The sequence below is a fragment of the Erythranthe guttata genome, chromosome 11 (assembly GCF_056151865.1).
Source record: "Erythranthe guttata isolate IM_541 chromosome 11, IM_541, whole genome shotgun sequence".
Classification (NCBI taxonomy): domain Eukaryota; kingdom Viridiplantae; phylum Streptophyta; class Magnoliopsida; order Lamiales; family Phrymaceae; genus Erythranthe; species Erythranthe guttata.
Window position 1 is genome coordinate 500,919 of NC_142543.1, and position 14,554 is coordinate 515,472.

The following is a 14,554-nucleotide window of genomic DNA, read 5'->3' on the forward strand; positions in this document are numbered from 1 at the left end:
TGTGCGTTTTTGTGTGCATGTGTTTCGGTGCAGTGCTCGGTTTACCGTTTCAATGGTGTGTCGACTGAGTTATCATCACTTTAACATCTATGAAGTTGCTTCTCTTGTTCTCTAAGTTTTAATTAATGGAATTTTTGTTTTAAAAAAAAAAGAAAGAAGAAAAATTCCAAACATAAACATAATAAAAATAATAATACAAAATGAAAATCAGTTTATCTAGTAATATGAGCAATAAAAGACTTCATTTCATTGCTTCCACTTCCACCTTCCATGAAAGAATTCCTAACAGCAGCTCCCAATTCTTCAGCCCTTGTCCTAATTTCTTCACTTTCCATCAATGCCCTCACAGCATTCTCCACCATTACCGACGTAACCACTTTATCCCGAAAATGCCCCCAATCCCTAGCTTCCACACCAACCCTCAGCACTTTCGTCACTAAGAACCCATTCCTCGGCTGATCCGAATGCATCGGCCACGTCAGCATCGGCACACCCATGCTTATACTCTCCATGCAAGAATTCCACCCGCAGTGGCTCATAAATCCACCCGTCGAAGAATGGCCGAGAATTTCCAGCTGTGGGGCCCACTCCCTCACAACAATCCCTCTTCTCGACACTCTCTCCTCGAACCCTATTGGCAATTCGGGTTTTCTTGATTTTCCTTCGAAGATATCTCCCTTATCTGCTTCTCTCACTACCCATATGAACTTTTGACCGCTTCTTTCGAGCCCAATCGCAAGTTCTTGAATTTGCTCGTCCGATAAACTCGTTGTGGAACCGAACGAAACGAATATCACCGAATTCGGTTCTTGTTTATCGAGCCAATCCAAACACTTGTGTTTGTTTCTTGAATCGAGTACTTTTTCCTGATCGGTTGTTGAGATTACAGTTGGGTTGAACGGGCCTATAGCCCATACCTTCTCCCCCTTTTCTTGCTCGAGTAGATTAAGGTACGTGCCTTCTATTAATCTGCTGGAATTGTAAATGTTTCCCGCGATTTTTTTCATGGAGCTATGCTGCAAAGTGGAGAAATCTGAAAATTCTGGAGTGAAAAAATCGTCCCGGCCGGGTATTTCTTTGAGAATATTCGCTGCTCCGGCCGGTAAATCGGGTTTTCCGGCGGTTTCCCAGAGGAACGAATAGTAAGTGAAAGCTGAAATGCTCACGAAGCAGTACGATTCGGTGTTTGGTACGGAATCCATGTCCTGTACTACGTAAGACATTAGGGAATCGAATATGATGATTGTTCGGCTGTATTCGGTCGAGATTCCGGCGACGAATGCGTGGAGTGGGTGGCGGAGATTCATGGAGGCGGAGAGTGAGGGGAAAATTTGTGAAGGGAATTTAGTGGAGGAATTAGGGTTTGGTGCGGGGTTTTGAAATGAGGGAGTCGGGAACTCGTGGAAGCGGAGGTTAGCGGCGGATGAAGGGTTCCAGCCGTGGACTCTGAGCTTGGCCTGGCGGATGTGGGTGGCGGAGCCGACGTAGTAGACGGGGATGTTGGCGGCGGCGGAGACGAGGCGGGAGAGGTGGAGGAGCTGGTTCAGGTGGCCCTGCGCCGGCAGTGGCACCATCACCACCGCAACTTGTGGATGTTTTTTGTGGTTTGCCATTGGAGAGTCTGTAATAAGAGTTATTCTGGTCGTCACATGGACATCATTTAAATATATAGAGAGTGTATGGCTTTTTATTATTCTATAAATATATTAGCTATTAAATTAAATGGCCAAATTGATATTCTCTTTGAATAAAAAAATGTCACACTGTTGACCATTTCATTGAATTATTCAAATGTTTGCATTCGTCATACAATTTGTTGCTACGAGGAGGTTTCCTATTAGAGGACGATTTTGATAGCAATTTCTAATGGGACAAACACAATTGACAAGTCAAAGAATACAAATGAATTAAATTAAATACTAGTGAGTGATTGAGATCATTGCTAGAATCTTAATATTTTAGGGTAAATGACGACAATAACCTATTGCGCCTGTGAGATCGGTAATTACGAATACCCCTCAATTATTGTTCCGTCTAACAGTTACTCTCTTACAATACAATGCTATTCGTTTTCAAATTCCATATATACCAATATAACACCCCCAAACACGTGTCCCAATAGGTGAGTGTGTTTTTTATCTCGGAATTTATACTCATTCCGTGATCGGAGCAACAATAAAACAGTCTCCTCGTATCTATTATAATTTAGGGTAAATTACAACCATCCCCTAAGATACAGTTAAATTACGAAACTCTCCCTTCCTATTTGGGTAATTAGGACCATCCCTCAAATATAAATCTTCTTACATGTTTCAAATTTAGTGGAATCTTCGAGACTATATAGAATATTATCACTTTTGTACCCGTTTTATCTCATTCGAACTCCACATTTTGAAGCAAGATGATCATAATATATGTTTTTAAGCTTGTATATATCAGATTGTGGTGCATCAAAAACTGTATTTTTACACAAAATGAGTACAAACTAGAGCACATTTTACGAAATCTAGATGATTATGTTCAATTTCACACCATAAGGGTAGAGGTGTAAGAAAAAGGGGTAGATGTAATTATCCAAACAAGAGGGGTTTTTCGTAAATAGACTATACCTCAGGGTTGGTTGTAATTTACCCTAATTTCTAATCATGCCCAAAATAATACTATATAAAAAATATATGCCAAATTATATACAATTGGTAGTTGGGCTTTAAGCAGAAGCAAGACTTCAAAATCGATTTGTTCAACAGTTTTAAGCAAAAGCCCATCTCCACGAAGAAGAGAGAGAGAGAGAGAGAGAGAGAGAGAGAGAGAGAGAGAGAGAGAGAGAGAGAGAGAGAGAGAGAGAGAGAGAGAGAGAGAGAGAGAGAGAGAGAGAGAGAGAGAGAGAGAGAGAGAGAGAGAGAGAGAGAGAGAGAGAGAGAGAGAGAGAGAGAGAGAGAGAGAGAGAGAGAGAGAGAGAGAGAGAGAGAGAGAGAGAGAGAGAGAGAGAGAGAGAGAGAGAGAGAGAGAGAGAGAGAGAGAGAGAGAGAGAGAGAGAGAGAGAGAGAGAGAGAGAGAGAGAGAGAGAGAGAGAGAGAGAGAGAGAGAGAGAGAGAGAGAGAGAGAGAGAGAGAGAGAGAGAGAGAGAGAGAGAGAGAGAGAGAGAGAGAGAGAGAGAGAGAGAGAGAGAGAGAGAGAGAGAGAGAGAGAGAGAGAGAGAGAGAGAGAGAGAGAGAGAGAGAGAGAGAGAGAGAGAGAGAGAGAGAGAGAGAGAGAGAGAGAGAGAGAGAGAGAGAGAGAGAGAGAGAGAGAGAGAGAGAGAGAGAGAGAGAGAGAGAGAGAGAGAGAGAGAGAGAGAGAGAGAGAGAGAGAGAGAGAGAGAGAGAGAGAGAGAGAGAGAGAGAGAGAGAGAGAGAGAGAGAGAGAGAGAGAGAGAGAGAGAGAGAGAGAGAGAGAGAGAGAGAGAGAGAGAGAGAGAGAGAGAGAGAGAGAGAGAGAGAGAGAGAGAGAGAGAGAGAGAGAGAGAGAGAGAGAGAGAGAGAGAGAGAGAGAGAGAGAGAGAGAGAGAGAGAGAGAGAGAGAGAGAGAGAGAGAGAGAGAGAGAGAGAGAGAGAGAGAGAGAGAGAGAGAGAGAGAGAGAGAGAGAGAGAGAGAGAGAGAGAGAGAGAGAGAGAGAGAGGAGAGAGAGAGAGAGAGAGAGAGAGAGAGAGAGAGAGAGAGAGAGAGAGAGAGAGAGAGAAGAGAGAGAGAGAGAGAGAGAGAGAGAGAGAGAGAGAGAGAGAGAGAGAGAGAGAGAGAGAGAGAGAGAGTAGAGAGATAAGAAATATATGTGTACATTCCAATTTAAGATTTTTCCTTGCGACCCACTCTTTGGTTCACTATAAATAAGCACATAGAAGAATTTAAAGAAAGCAACACTAACAATTTGGCAAATCCAAGAAAATTATTATTACCACCATGGAAGCTAAACAAAATCAAGAAGTAGTAGTAATAATGGTACCTTTTCCACTCCAAAGCCACCTCAATCAGCTTCTCCAACTCTCCTCCCAAATATCCTCCTACAACATCCCTGTCCACTACCTTTCCTCCGCCATCCACCGCCGCCAAGCCACATCACGCGCTGCCGCCACCGCCTCCTACACCCGAATCCACTTCCACAACATCCCACTCCCGCCCTTCGTCTGTCCGCCACCAAATCCCAACTCGCCCAACAAATTCCCCGTACACCTCCAGCCGGCGCTTCTAGCCTCGCTCGAGCTACGTGAACCCGTGGCCGCCTACCTCCGCCGCATGGCCGGAGAATTCAAGAGAGTTGTGGTGGTCCACGACACCATGATGGCTTACGTTGTCGAGGATGTTTCTTCGATTCCGAACGCGGAATCGTACTCGTACAACGCAATCTCCGCGTTGGCTATGGCGTGTTTCATCAGACCTCTCCCCGAACAGCTTTCGTCAATGGGGTTACCCGTTTTGGAAGACGAATTGCCGGAGGAGATCAGTTATATCACTTCTCTACAGTTCAAGCATTTGAGCTGCAGAGATGGAGATTTGTACAATACCTCCAGATTGATTGAAGCCCCTTATTTGGACATACTGGAAAATGTACAAGAAGCTAAAATTAGAAAGAGTTGGGCAATTGGCCCAATTCTCCCTCCTCAAATTTCATCTTCAGAAACTCACCAATTTCACAAATGCTTAGAATGGCTAGACAAACAAGAGGGTAAATCCGTTATTTACGTAGCGTTCGGCAGCACGACCACTCTCTCCGACGAAGAGGTAACGGAGCTAGCTTTCGGATTGGAGCGAAGCAGGGTGAAATTTCTGTGGGTGCTGAGGGACGCCGATAAAGGCGACGTGTTCGACGGAGATGTACGGCGGGCGGATCTGCCGGAGGGGTTCGAAGAGAGGGTTGAAGGAGTGGGGATGGTGGTTAGGGATTGGGCGCCGCAGCTGCAAATACTGGCGCATCGGTCGGTGGGTGGTTTCATGAGCCACTGCGGCTGGAATTCGTGCGTGGAGAGCATTTCTATGGGAGTTCCCATGGCGGCGTGGGCAATGCACTCGGAGCAGCCGGTGAATTCTGTGCTCGTGACGGAGGTGCTGAAATTAGGGATTGCTGTTAGGGAATGGAAAAATAAGATGGAATTGGTGAAGGCTTCGGTTATTGAAGATGTTGTGAGGAGGTTAATGGCGTCTGAAGAAGGGGATGAGATGCGGAGGAAGGCGGCGGAGGTGGGGGCTGAGCTCCGGCGGACGACTGAAGCCGGCGGCGCTTCTCGGCTGGAGTTGGATTCGTTTGTCGCACATATCACGAGATAGAATGTTTGTTGGGTCCACAAATAGGCTGAGCCTGTGGCCCACTTAGCTGACATAAAACGGGTCGGGTCCATAATCAATACACCCATAGTCCAACTTGTTCAAGAGTTTTGTTTTCATTTTATTTTTGAGATTTTTTCCAATATCTTGCAAATAAAATATATATATATATATATATATATATATATATATATATATATATATATATATATATATATATATATATATGTATATGTAATTTAAAAAAAAAATTTAAATTTATGCTATTAGTGTTATGTATTTGGCTTAATTCCACTTTGCACCCTTGAAATATACCATTTTCGCACTTTGCACCCTCGAAATAAATTAATAGCACTTTGCACCCTCGAAATACAATAAATCATTCACAATGCACCCTCAATTGAATAATAAAGGCAATTTTATTTTTCATTAGTGTTTTTCTTTTTGGGGTACAAAATAAAAAAAATTGTTGTTTTCTTGAACCTCAGACCTAATTTCGAGCGGACAAAGTGCGAAAAAATAAAAATTACACCGGATTATTTAAAAAAAAAACTACATTATCTTACAAAAGAAAAATAAAAAAAATAATCTTTTATCACTAAATTATTCGATTGTGGATCTTTTATGTCACTGTTTGTAAAATATTAGGTGAAAATATTTGGAAGAAAAAATAATTTTCAGATAACTTGATAACGTAATAGCTGAATGATTTTTTTTCGTAAAATATTTTATTTTGATAAAACAATATAACTTTTAAATATGTTGATGGAATGTATTTTTATTTTTGAACTTTATAGTTTCAAAATGATTGATGAATAAAAAGAAATTTGACATTTGGCATCCTAAAAAAATATCACTACAAATATTAAATTTATATTTTTTAGCTTTAAAAAATCATTTGGGGTGCATTATGCATGATTTATTGTATTTCGAGGGTGCAAAGTGTTATTAATTTCTTTCGAGGGTGCAAAGTGCCAAAATGGTATATTTCAAGGGTGCAAAGTGGAATTAAGCCTATGTATTTCATAATTTTGTAGTTTTAGAAAAAAAAATAATCATTCAGATTTTTTTTTTTTTTTTTTTTTTTAAGATTTCCGAAATTGAATTGAAACTAATTATTCACATAAATAAAGTTGAAAATTACAAATTAAAAAAAAAAACCTTGTTTAGCTGGTTTTTTAGCGTCGCTAGAAATGTGGGGGCCCACCGCCACATGGCCTACGTTGTTCAGGACGTTTCTAAAATCCCTAACGTGGAATCTTACGCGTAAAACGCAGTCTCCGCTTTGACTATGGCATCTTTCAATCGGACCTGTCCATGCACATGCAAAGATTTCATCAATAGATCAGCCGGATATCGAACAAGGATTGCCACAAGAAATCGGTTATCTCGTGGCTTTACAGTTCAAGCACCTTATTTAGACACAAATGATAAAAATACGAAGAGTTGGTCAATACGGCCAACTCTTCCTTCTTCAGAAACTCACCTGTTCCACAAATGCTTAAAATAGCTCGACAAACATGAGGGTAATTCCGTCATTCACTATTAATACTCGCTGCTGCAAATATTGGCTCATCGGTCAGTGGTTTCTTACATAAAATTAAAATAATAAAAAATATAAATTAAAGAATTTTATTTTACCTTGATAAATGAGTTGTTCAAGAATTTACTCTATCATATTAGAAATAGAAATAGAAGTCTTATTTCTTACCTTCACAAACATGAGATAAAATGAAAGAAGAGAATTTCAACTGAAACAAGATGAATAATATAATTAATAATAAGAGAAGACGTACCGAAATTTTCCAGCACTACTGACTAGCTTGGAAATGCACACAGCTTTTGTCTACTTCTACATTTGTGCCCATAGCCACACCTTCTTGATCACACACATCTTTGTCTCTTTCTCCATTCAATTATGGGAATGATTGAACCCTCCACCAAATATCACATGGTCTCTATCTTTCGGCAGTTCACGTACATCAAAGCTCAATTACGAAAACGTTCCAACCAAACACGAAAATTTCAATATGTGGAAGGCACGTAAACACAAGTTTCCAGCATTTCAAAAATTTCACATGTCCCTCTATTCAACGGTTCACGAGATGCCACTATTTATATAGACAACTCCCACAGAACTCAAATATATATATATATATATATATATATATATATATATATATATATATATATATATATATATATATATATATATACCTGTCTTGCTCCAGATTCTTGTACTAGACAGTAACCTCCTCCAGAAAATTTCCATTTAACGGGCGGCTTAAGCAATCAAAAGGAGCATAGCGATACAATCACCATGGAAAAGCCTCGAGTTGCAGTTATCATGGTTCCGTTCCCAGCTCAAGGGCACCTCAATCAGCTGATGCAGCTCTCTTGCCTGATATCTTCATACGGTATCCCCGTTCACTACGTTGGCTCAGCCATTCACAACCGTCAAGCCAAAGTTCGTGTCAATGGGTTGAACCATGAGGATGTGGACAAAATACATTTCCACGATATCCCAACTCCATCTTTCGCCTCTCCTCCACCAGACCCCAACTCGCCCGACAAATTCCCCACGCAGCTCCAGCCGATGTGGGATGCTTCATTAAGCCTACGCGAGCCCGTCGCTTCCTATTTGCGAGACATGGCGAACAAATTCGAAAGAGTTGTTGTCGTTCATGATTCCTTGATGGCTGTAGTGGTTCAGGATGTTTCTTCAATCCTTAACGCAGAATCCTATGTATTCAACTGTGTTTCTGCGTTTTCTAAGGCCGTTTTCACCTGGGACCTCCTAGGCAAACCGTTGCCGATAGAACATCCGAAAGAGTTGCCCTCTCTTGAAGGATGCATAACAGATGAGATCCGGGATTTTTGGGCTTTACAGTTTGAGCCATTGAGTTACAGAGCTGGGGATCTCTACAACACCTGCAGATTGATAGAACAAGCTTATATGGAATTAATAGAAAGAGAAGAGATTGTCGGGAGTAGAAAGAGTTGGGCAATAGGCCCAATACTACCTGCCAAGTTATCATCTTCAGCAAGCCAATCGGAGAGCCGCTACAGATGCTTAGAATGGCTCGATAAACAAGAGCCAAATTCCGTCATCTATGTAAGCTTCGGTACCACAACTTCTCTGTCAGATGAACAAATAAAAGAGCTAGCATTCGGATTAGAGCAAAGCAAAGTGAAGTTCCTATGGGTATTGAGAGATGCCGATAAAGGAGATATCTTCGATGAACAAGTCAGAAGAGCTGAACTGCCCGAAGGGTTTGAAGAGAAGGTCAAAGGAGTTGGGATGGTGGTGAGAGAGTGGGCCCCACAGCCACAGATACTGGCCCATCCATCAACCGGTGGGTTCGTGAGCCACTGTGGCTGGAATTCATGCATAGAAAGCATTACAATGGGAGTGCCTATTGCAGCATGGCCTATGCATTCTGACCAACCAAGTAACTCTGTTCTCATTACAGAAATACTGAAGATGGGCCTTTTTGTGAGGGAATGGAAACAGAGGACGGAGCTCGTAAAAGCATCAACTATCGAGAATGTTTTGAAAATATTAATGGCATCAAAAGAAGGGGATGAGATACGAAAGAGGGCAGAGGAGTTAGCGGCTACTGTTCAACAGGCAACCCAACAAGGTGGAGCTTCTAAACTCGAGCTGGATTCGTTTATTTCCCATATCACCAGAGGGAATGATATCTAGGCAAAACAAAGTAATTCCAGTTCTACTTCATACGTTATCCTATCCTATATGCTTGTATTTCTTTCGTCTATCCGATCCTACCTTTAAGTGTGTGAATGTTTTATGTTTTTTAATTTTTTTTTTGTATACCCCTATTAGTTAGTAAAATATAAATTAATTATGGTTAATTGGCTAAAACGTGATTGATGTTGCAATTAATGCAATTCAATTAATCCAATTCATCTTCCTATCATCATTTTTATTCCTCTTTGTCAGTACTAAGGGTTTAGAATAATTAGTTTTGTTTAGGGAAAATGCAGGATTGCAATTGAGTCGAAAAGGTAAATCCCAAGTATAAATACAGGGCTCATTGATCCAAAGGTAATCAGATACTCCCTCTGTTCCAAATTAACTATCGTTTTGGAGAGTTTTTCTTGTTCCATATTATCTCTCACTTTAAAATTTCAATGATTCATTAATTATTGTTTTTTCAACTATGCCCTTATTAGTTATTACTCTTAATTAGTTCAGATCTAATTAATTACATGGGTATTTTAGTCATATTATATATATTTTTCTAAAATCCATGCATATTTATTAGTTTTCTTAATATGTGTGCCACAACCTAAAATGACAATTATTTTGGAACGGAGGGAATATAAATAAAAAAAATAAAAAAACTAGGTAACCACATACAATATATTTTCCGTCAATAAGATACTCACTTGATCGTCAGAGTGCCAAGTGCTAACCAAGACGATAAGTCCGATTTTCTTTCTTTTGCAGGTCCATCTACCAAACACAACCCTGGAAACCATGAAAATTCACGAACCATCACCTATAACATAGGAAATAAATAGTGTTTTAATTCACTTTTAAACTACACTCCAAGAATGTTAATTACATTTTACATAATTATGATATTTTATTGCATTAAATTTATAATTTGAATTTCAGAAACCATATTTCAAGTTTTCAATAGTTAGTCAACTATATTGTTGCGGTCATATTAAAAAATATTTATAAATAAAAATTAAATTTATAATATTTAATTATTATTTACAAATTCATATGATTTTTTTTAGTTTCAATGATATCATTTCATTCTAAATATAATTGATGTAATATTAACTTTTAATTGTAATTAGTAATTATATAAAGTTACTTTCCAATGTAAATATAGTTATTTATAATAAATAATCAATATAATAAAATTAAATTTGATAGTAAATGATCTTAAAGTACACATTGTAAATGTATTCTTAGCTGTTTAGAATAATTTAACTTTGGTTTCTCATCCAAAGTAATAATTTAAACAATGAGCAAACTATACATTACCTTTACCTTGTTGCAGTTGATTTCTTTGGATTTGGTACACAGCTTTGTCTGTTTCTTCACTTTTGGCCAGAGCCACAACTTCTTGATTGGAATGTCCTCCAAACCTGTTAATGATTGGAATGTCCTCCAAACCAAACAAGGAATTTCAGTGTGTGGCCACCAGCATTATAAGAATTTCACATGTTCCTCCCCAGAATCCAACGGCTCACACGAAGCCACCACTCCTATAACCATCCCCACCCGCCAACCCCCACCCCGCCAAGAACTCAAATATATGTATGCCTTGGTCAAGATTTTTGTACAAACAGAAACTCCTCGGGAAAGCATTCATTGAATGGGCAGCTTAAGCAATCAAAAAGACCATACCAATACTACCACCATGGAACAACCTCGAGTTGCAGTCATCATGGTTCCGTTTCCAGCTCAAGGGCACCTCAATCAGCTGATGCAGCTCTCATGCCTTATATCCTCATACAGTATCCCCGTTTACTACGTTGGCTCAGCCATTCACAACCGCCAAGCCAAAGTTCGTATCAACGGCTTGAGCAACGATGATGTGGAGAAAATACAGTTCCATGATATCCCAACTCCATCTTTCGCCTCTCCTCCTCCAGACCCCAACTCACCAAACAAATTCCCTGCACAGCTCCAGCCGATGTGGGATGCTTCATTGAGCCTACGCGAGCCTGTTGCTGCATATCTTCAAAACATGGCAAAAAAGTTTCAAAGAGTGATTATTGTTCATGATTCCTTGATGGCTGTAGTTGTCCAGGATGTTTCTTGGATCCCTAATGCAGAATCCTATGTATTCAACTGCGTATCTGCGTTTTCCATCGCCGGTTTCACATGGGACCACTTAGGCAAACCGTTGCCGACAGAATTCCCGAAAGAGTTGCCCTCTCTTGAAGGCTGTGTAACAGATGAGATCCAGTATTTTTGGGCTTTACAGTCTGAGCCATTGAGTTACAGAGCTGGGGATCTCTACAACACCTGCAGATTGATAGAACCAGCTTTTATGGAACTGTTGGAAAGAGAAGAGATTGCTGGGAGTAGAAAGAGTTGGGCAATAGGCCCAATACTCCCTGCCAAGTTATCTTCAGCTAACCAATCGGAGAGCCGAAACAGATGCTTAGAATGGCTTGATAAACAAGAGCCAAATTCCGTCATCTATGTAAGTTTCGGTACCACAACTTCCCTGTCAGATGAGCAAATAAAAGAGCTAGCATTCGGATTAGAGCAAAGCAAAGTGAAGTTTCTTTGGGTATTGAGAGACGCTGATAAAGGAGATATCTTCGATGGACAAGTCAGAAGAGCTGAACTGCCCGACGGGTTTGAAGAGAGGGTGGAAGGATTGGGGATGGTGGTGAGAGAATGGGCCCCACAGCCACAGATATTGGCCCATCCATCGACCGGTGGGTTCGTGAGCCACTGTGGCTGGAATTCATGCATAGAAAGCATTACAATGGGAGTGCCTATTGCAGCATGGCCTATGCATTCTGACCAACCAAGTAACAGTGTCCTCATAACAGAAATACTAAAAATGGGCCTCATTGTGAGGGAATGGGCACAGAGGTTCGAAATCGTGAAAGCATCAACTATTGAGAATGTTTTGAAAACGTTAATGACATCAAAAGAAGGGGATGAGATACGAAAGAAGGCAGAGGAGTTGGCGGCTACAGTTCAACACGCAACTCAACAAGGCGGAGCTTCTAGACTCGAGCTAGATTCGTTTATTGCCCATATCACAAGAGAGAACGATATGTTGGCAAAACCAAGTAATCCCCCTGGTTCTTCTTGATGTGTTATTTATGCATCTACCTTCTTTCCTTGGAGGTTGTATTAGTTTAATCTATCCTATCATACTTGGTTGTATTTCTTCAGTCTATCCGATCCTACGTTTACAAGTATGAATGTTTAATGTTTTTCAAATACTATATTCTTCATTTTTCTATCATCATATTAATACCAATCCTCTCCGTATATTTTAACACTCTTTATCTTCTCATGTTTATTCTTACCTACTAAAAATGTGGAAGTACACTTAGGCATAAGAAAATAGGCACAACCAAACAACTCTAGACTACCTAGTCAGTAGTCACAACACAAGAAGAAACTCAGGTATGTTCGACATAAAAAAGCAGATTAATATATCCAGAATAATGGTTTCCATTCAAATCAAAGTCGTACGGAAGCTGGTAAGCGTACTTACAAGTATTGTTGTATTCACCAACTGAGGCAAACATACATAATATCATTTCAAGCAAAAAGGTCACGGAAGAACCGGAAGCTCCATTTTGGTGAATGACAAGAAGCTGACACGCCCATGCTCGACAGTACAGAATTTTATAGGACGTCCACTGCAATGTGTCTCAATCTCCTTAATCTCTTTCTCCGACGGTGGGTAGCCACTACATAAAACACAATGCTCACATTAGGTGGAATGCGCTAGACCAGAAATGACACCAATCACTGCAATTTTGGGTACATATGCTCATTTTTCTTCACATGGGTACTCGACTATTTTATATGTATTTGTCTCTCGTATGCTTTTTGAAGAAATATAGAAAGAACTTGAAGAGTTAAAACAACATTCCTTTTATCAGTATTCATTCTGCCCTAAACAAAATATAACGAGCATCTCAATTCAGATTTAGTACTAGGCCATTCTCGTTTACAGTTCATCGTATATGTTTACACTACGCTAATATTAATTCATCAAAGACATATTGTTGAAATTAGTTACCTGGTACGGCAGAGAACAAAGGCCAAATTTCCTGGAGAAGACTTTTTAAACTTGCTATTAGGAGGATAAACATCAAACATTGGTCTGGTTTCACCAAGATGCATGTTACCAAACATCTCTGTGATGAAGCTGTTGTCTAACGATCCCCTATCTCTAATACCACGAAACTCTGTCATTCCATCTTGAGCGTCGATCTTGATTTTACCATTCTTCATAGACCAAGGGACGCCATGGCGGCCAACAATGTAACCAAGAAACTTCAAGTGCCGATAAACTTCAAAAGAATCCCAAGAGCATCCATGTCTATTCTTGTCTTCTGCTAACTTTGCATACATGTCGCTTAGGGGAAGAGGTGTATCGTCACTGTTAACGATATCCAATGCCCCAATTTCAGCCAAATACCTACAACACAAGAAGCATGCATGACGAAAATCAATCAAAATGAACTGCTAGTCTCATGCGAAAAAATGTCATTGCCAATAAAGAAAAGAATATCATTGGAATGAGATGATGAAAATTTGTGAAATTACAATAGTAAATAAAAGTAAGAAGCCATGAATTTCAAGCTATGGCGATGAACTATTAAAAAGTATTGATTCATCTTCAAGTCCAGACTAGAACAAGCCGAGACAATTATGCTTCTTTCTAAGAAAATCAGCCTACTTTAGATAGGTGAAAATTATAAACTACCCAAAGAATTATCAGATTTCTTAAGAGAACCTAAGGTATTATTGCAAAAATATAACGAAACAGCTTGGGTCACATACAAAGTTTCTTCGAGTGTGCAATATGTCTTTCCATCACGAACCATCCCAGTCGTGGTCCACATTTTACCCTTTTTCTCCAGCACTTCAGCCATGTTCAGCTCTTCGATCCACTGTGCCTTCGATGCCTCTTTCCTTCGAGTACAACATTTTTATATCAGCCGATTAAATTACTGAAAACAAATTATCTACACAAAGAAATACAATGTACCTAAATTGCAACTTGGGGATGTCACCAGAGACATAGCATATTTCATCATCAACTGAGTCATCGACAAAACCCTCAGAAGAATCACTATCACAGTCATACGCTCCTTCATGAAAATTCAACGTCTCCAAGGCATCATCAGCTTCCACTATTTCAGTTTCCATAGAATTTCAATCCCCCTACAAATTAATTGAGATGTAAATTTCTATATAAACAAATTAAACTAAATATTGCACAAAAGGGATAGACAGAGGGGGACCTGTTGGTGAGTGGGATTTGAAGGGAAATCAGATTTCGGAGGAAGCTTTTCGATTTACTGTGTTGACGTCGGCGGAAGGGATGGCGGCGTTGATGGAAGATGAGGAGTGGCGACGGGTTTGGGTGGTGGATGTCGGTGTTGACGGCGTTGCTAATGGCGGCAGAGCGGCGGAGGAAGTTAGTGGCGACGGGTTTTGAGTGGTTCTTCTCCATCTTTTCCTATTTTACTTATTGATTTTTTTCCGAACAAGTAATTTTAA

General features: G+C 40.0%; 5 protein-coding genes across 6 annotated transcripts; 3 read left to right on the forward strand and 2 right to left on the reverse strand.

Moving 5' to 3' along the window:
* Nucleotides 1-180: 180 nt before the first annotated feature.
* LOC105976530 (zeatin O-glucosyltransferase) lies at nucleotides 181-3,862 on the reverse strand. Its single transcript, XM_088825370.1, has 2 exons — nucleotides 3,815-3,862; nucleotides 181-1,621 (listed from the first exon to the last, which is right to left on the reverse strand). The coding sequence occupies exon 2, from the start codon at nucleotides 1,611-1,613 to the stop codon at nucleotides 213-215; it is 1,401 nt and encodes a 466-aa protein (XP_088681496.1). The 5' UTR covers nucleotides 1,614-1,621; nucleotides 3,815-3,862; the 3' UTR covers nucleotides 181-212.
* On the forward strand, nucleotides 3,830-5,454 carry LOC105976741 (zeatin O-xylosyltransferase-like). Its single transcript, XM_013002001.2, has one exon. The coding sequence runs from the start codon at nucleotides 3,937-3,939 to the stop codon at nucleotides 5,296-5,298; it is 1,362 nt and encodes a 453-aa protein (XP_012857455.2). The 5' UTR covers nucleotides 3,830-3,936; the 3' UTR covers nucleotides 5,299-5,454.
* Nucleotides 5,455-7,537: 2,083 nt separating this feature from the next.
* On the forward strand, nucleotides 7,538-9,181 carry LOC148766728 (zeatin O-xylosyltransferase-like). Its single transcript, XM_088825371.1, has one exon. It carries the CDS (start codon nucleotides 7,616-7,618, stop codon nucleotides 9,002-9,004), a length of 1,389 nt encoding a protein of 462 aa, XP_088681497.1. The 5' UTR covers nucleotides 7,538-7,615; the 3' UTR covers nucleotides 9,005-9,181.
* Nucleotides 9,182-9,739: 558 nt separating this feature from the next.
* LOC105976584 (tRNA-splicing endonuclease subunit) lies at nucleotides 9,740-14,426 on the reverse strand. 2 transcript variants are annotated; one of them, XR_001174480.2, is made up of 6 exons: nucleotides 14,295-14,426; nucleotides 14,040-14,213; nucleotides 13,832-13,963; nucleotides 13,065-13,466; nucleotides 12,531-12,729; nucleotides 9,740-9,821 (listed from the first exon to the last, which is right to left on the reverse strand). XR_001174480.2 is itself a non-coding variant. In XM_088825372.1 (5 exons), the coding sequence occupies exons 2-5, from the start codon at nucleotides 14,198-14,200 to the stop codon at nucleotides 12,591-12,593; spliced, it is 834 nt and encodes a 277-aa protein (XP_088681498.1). In that variant the 5' UTR covers nucleotides 14,201-14,213; nucleotides 14,295-14,426; the 3' UTR covers nucleotides 12,449-12,590. The 2 variants fall into 2 exon arrangements, 1 of the variants encoding a protein (XP_088681498.1); XM_088825372.1 differs by lacking the exon at nucleotides 9,740-9,821 and having other exon boundaries at nucleotides 12,449-12,729.
* Nucleotides 10,487-12,250, forward strand: LOC105976583 (zeatin O-xylosyltransferase). Its single transcript, XM_088825369.1, has one exon. The coding sequence runs from the start codon at nucleotides 10,656-10,658 to the stop codon at nucleotides 12,117-12,119; it is 1,464 nt and encodes a 487-aa protein (XP_088681495.1). The 5' UTR covers nucleotides 10,487-10,655; the 3' UTR covers nucleotides 12,120-12,250.
* Nucleotides 14,427-14,554: the final 128 nt, after the last annotated feature.

Coding starts and splice junctions, on each gene's coding strand:
- LOC105976741 (XM_013002001.2), top strand. CDS start 3,937: ATGGAAGCTAAACAAAATCAAGAAGTAGTAGTAATAATGGTACCTTTT.
- LOC148766728 (XM_088825371.1), top strand. CDS start 7,616: ATGGAAAAGCCTCGAGTTGCAGTTATCATGGTTCCGTTCCCAGCTCAA.
- LOC105976584 (XM_088825372.1), bottom strand. CDS start 14,200: ATGGAAACTGAAATAGTGGAAGCTGATGATGCCTTGGAGACGTTGAAT. Junction 13,964..14,039: donor ATCCCCAAGTTGCAATTTAG/GTACATTGTATT, acceptor TTGTACTCGAAG/GAAAGAGGCATCGAAGGCAC. Junction 12,730..13,064: donor TTTGTTCTCTGCCGTACCAG/GTAACTAATTTC, acceptor TGTTTTATGTAG/TGGCTACCCACCGTCGGAGA.
- LOC105976530 (XM_088825370.1), bottom strand. CDS start 1,613: ATGGCAAACCACAAAAAACATCCACAAGTTGCGGTGGTGATGGTGCCA.
- LOC105976583 (XM_088825369.1), top strand. CDS start 10,656: ATGGGCAGCTTAAGCAATCAAAAAGACCATACCAATACTACCACCATG.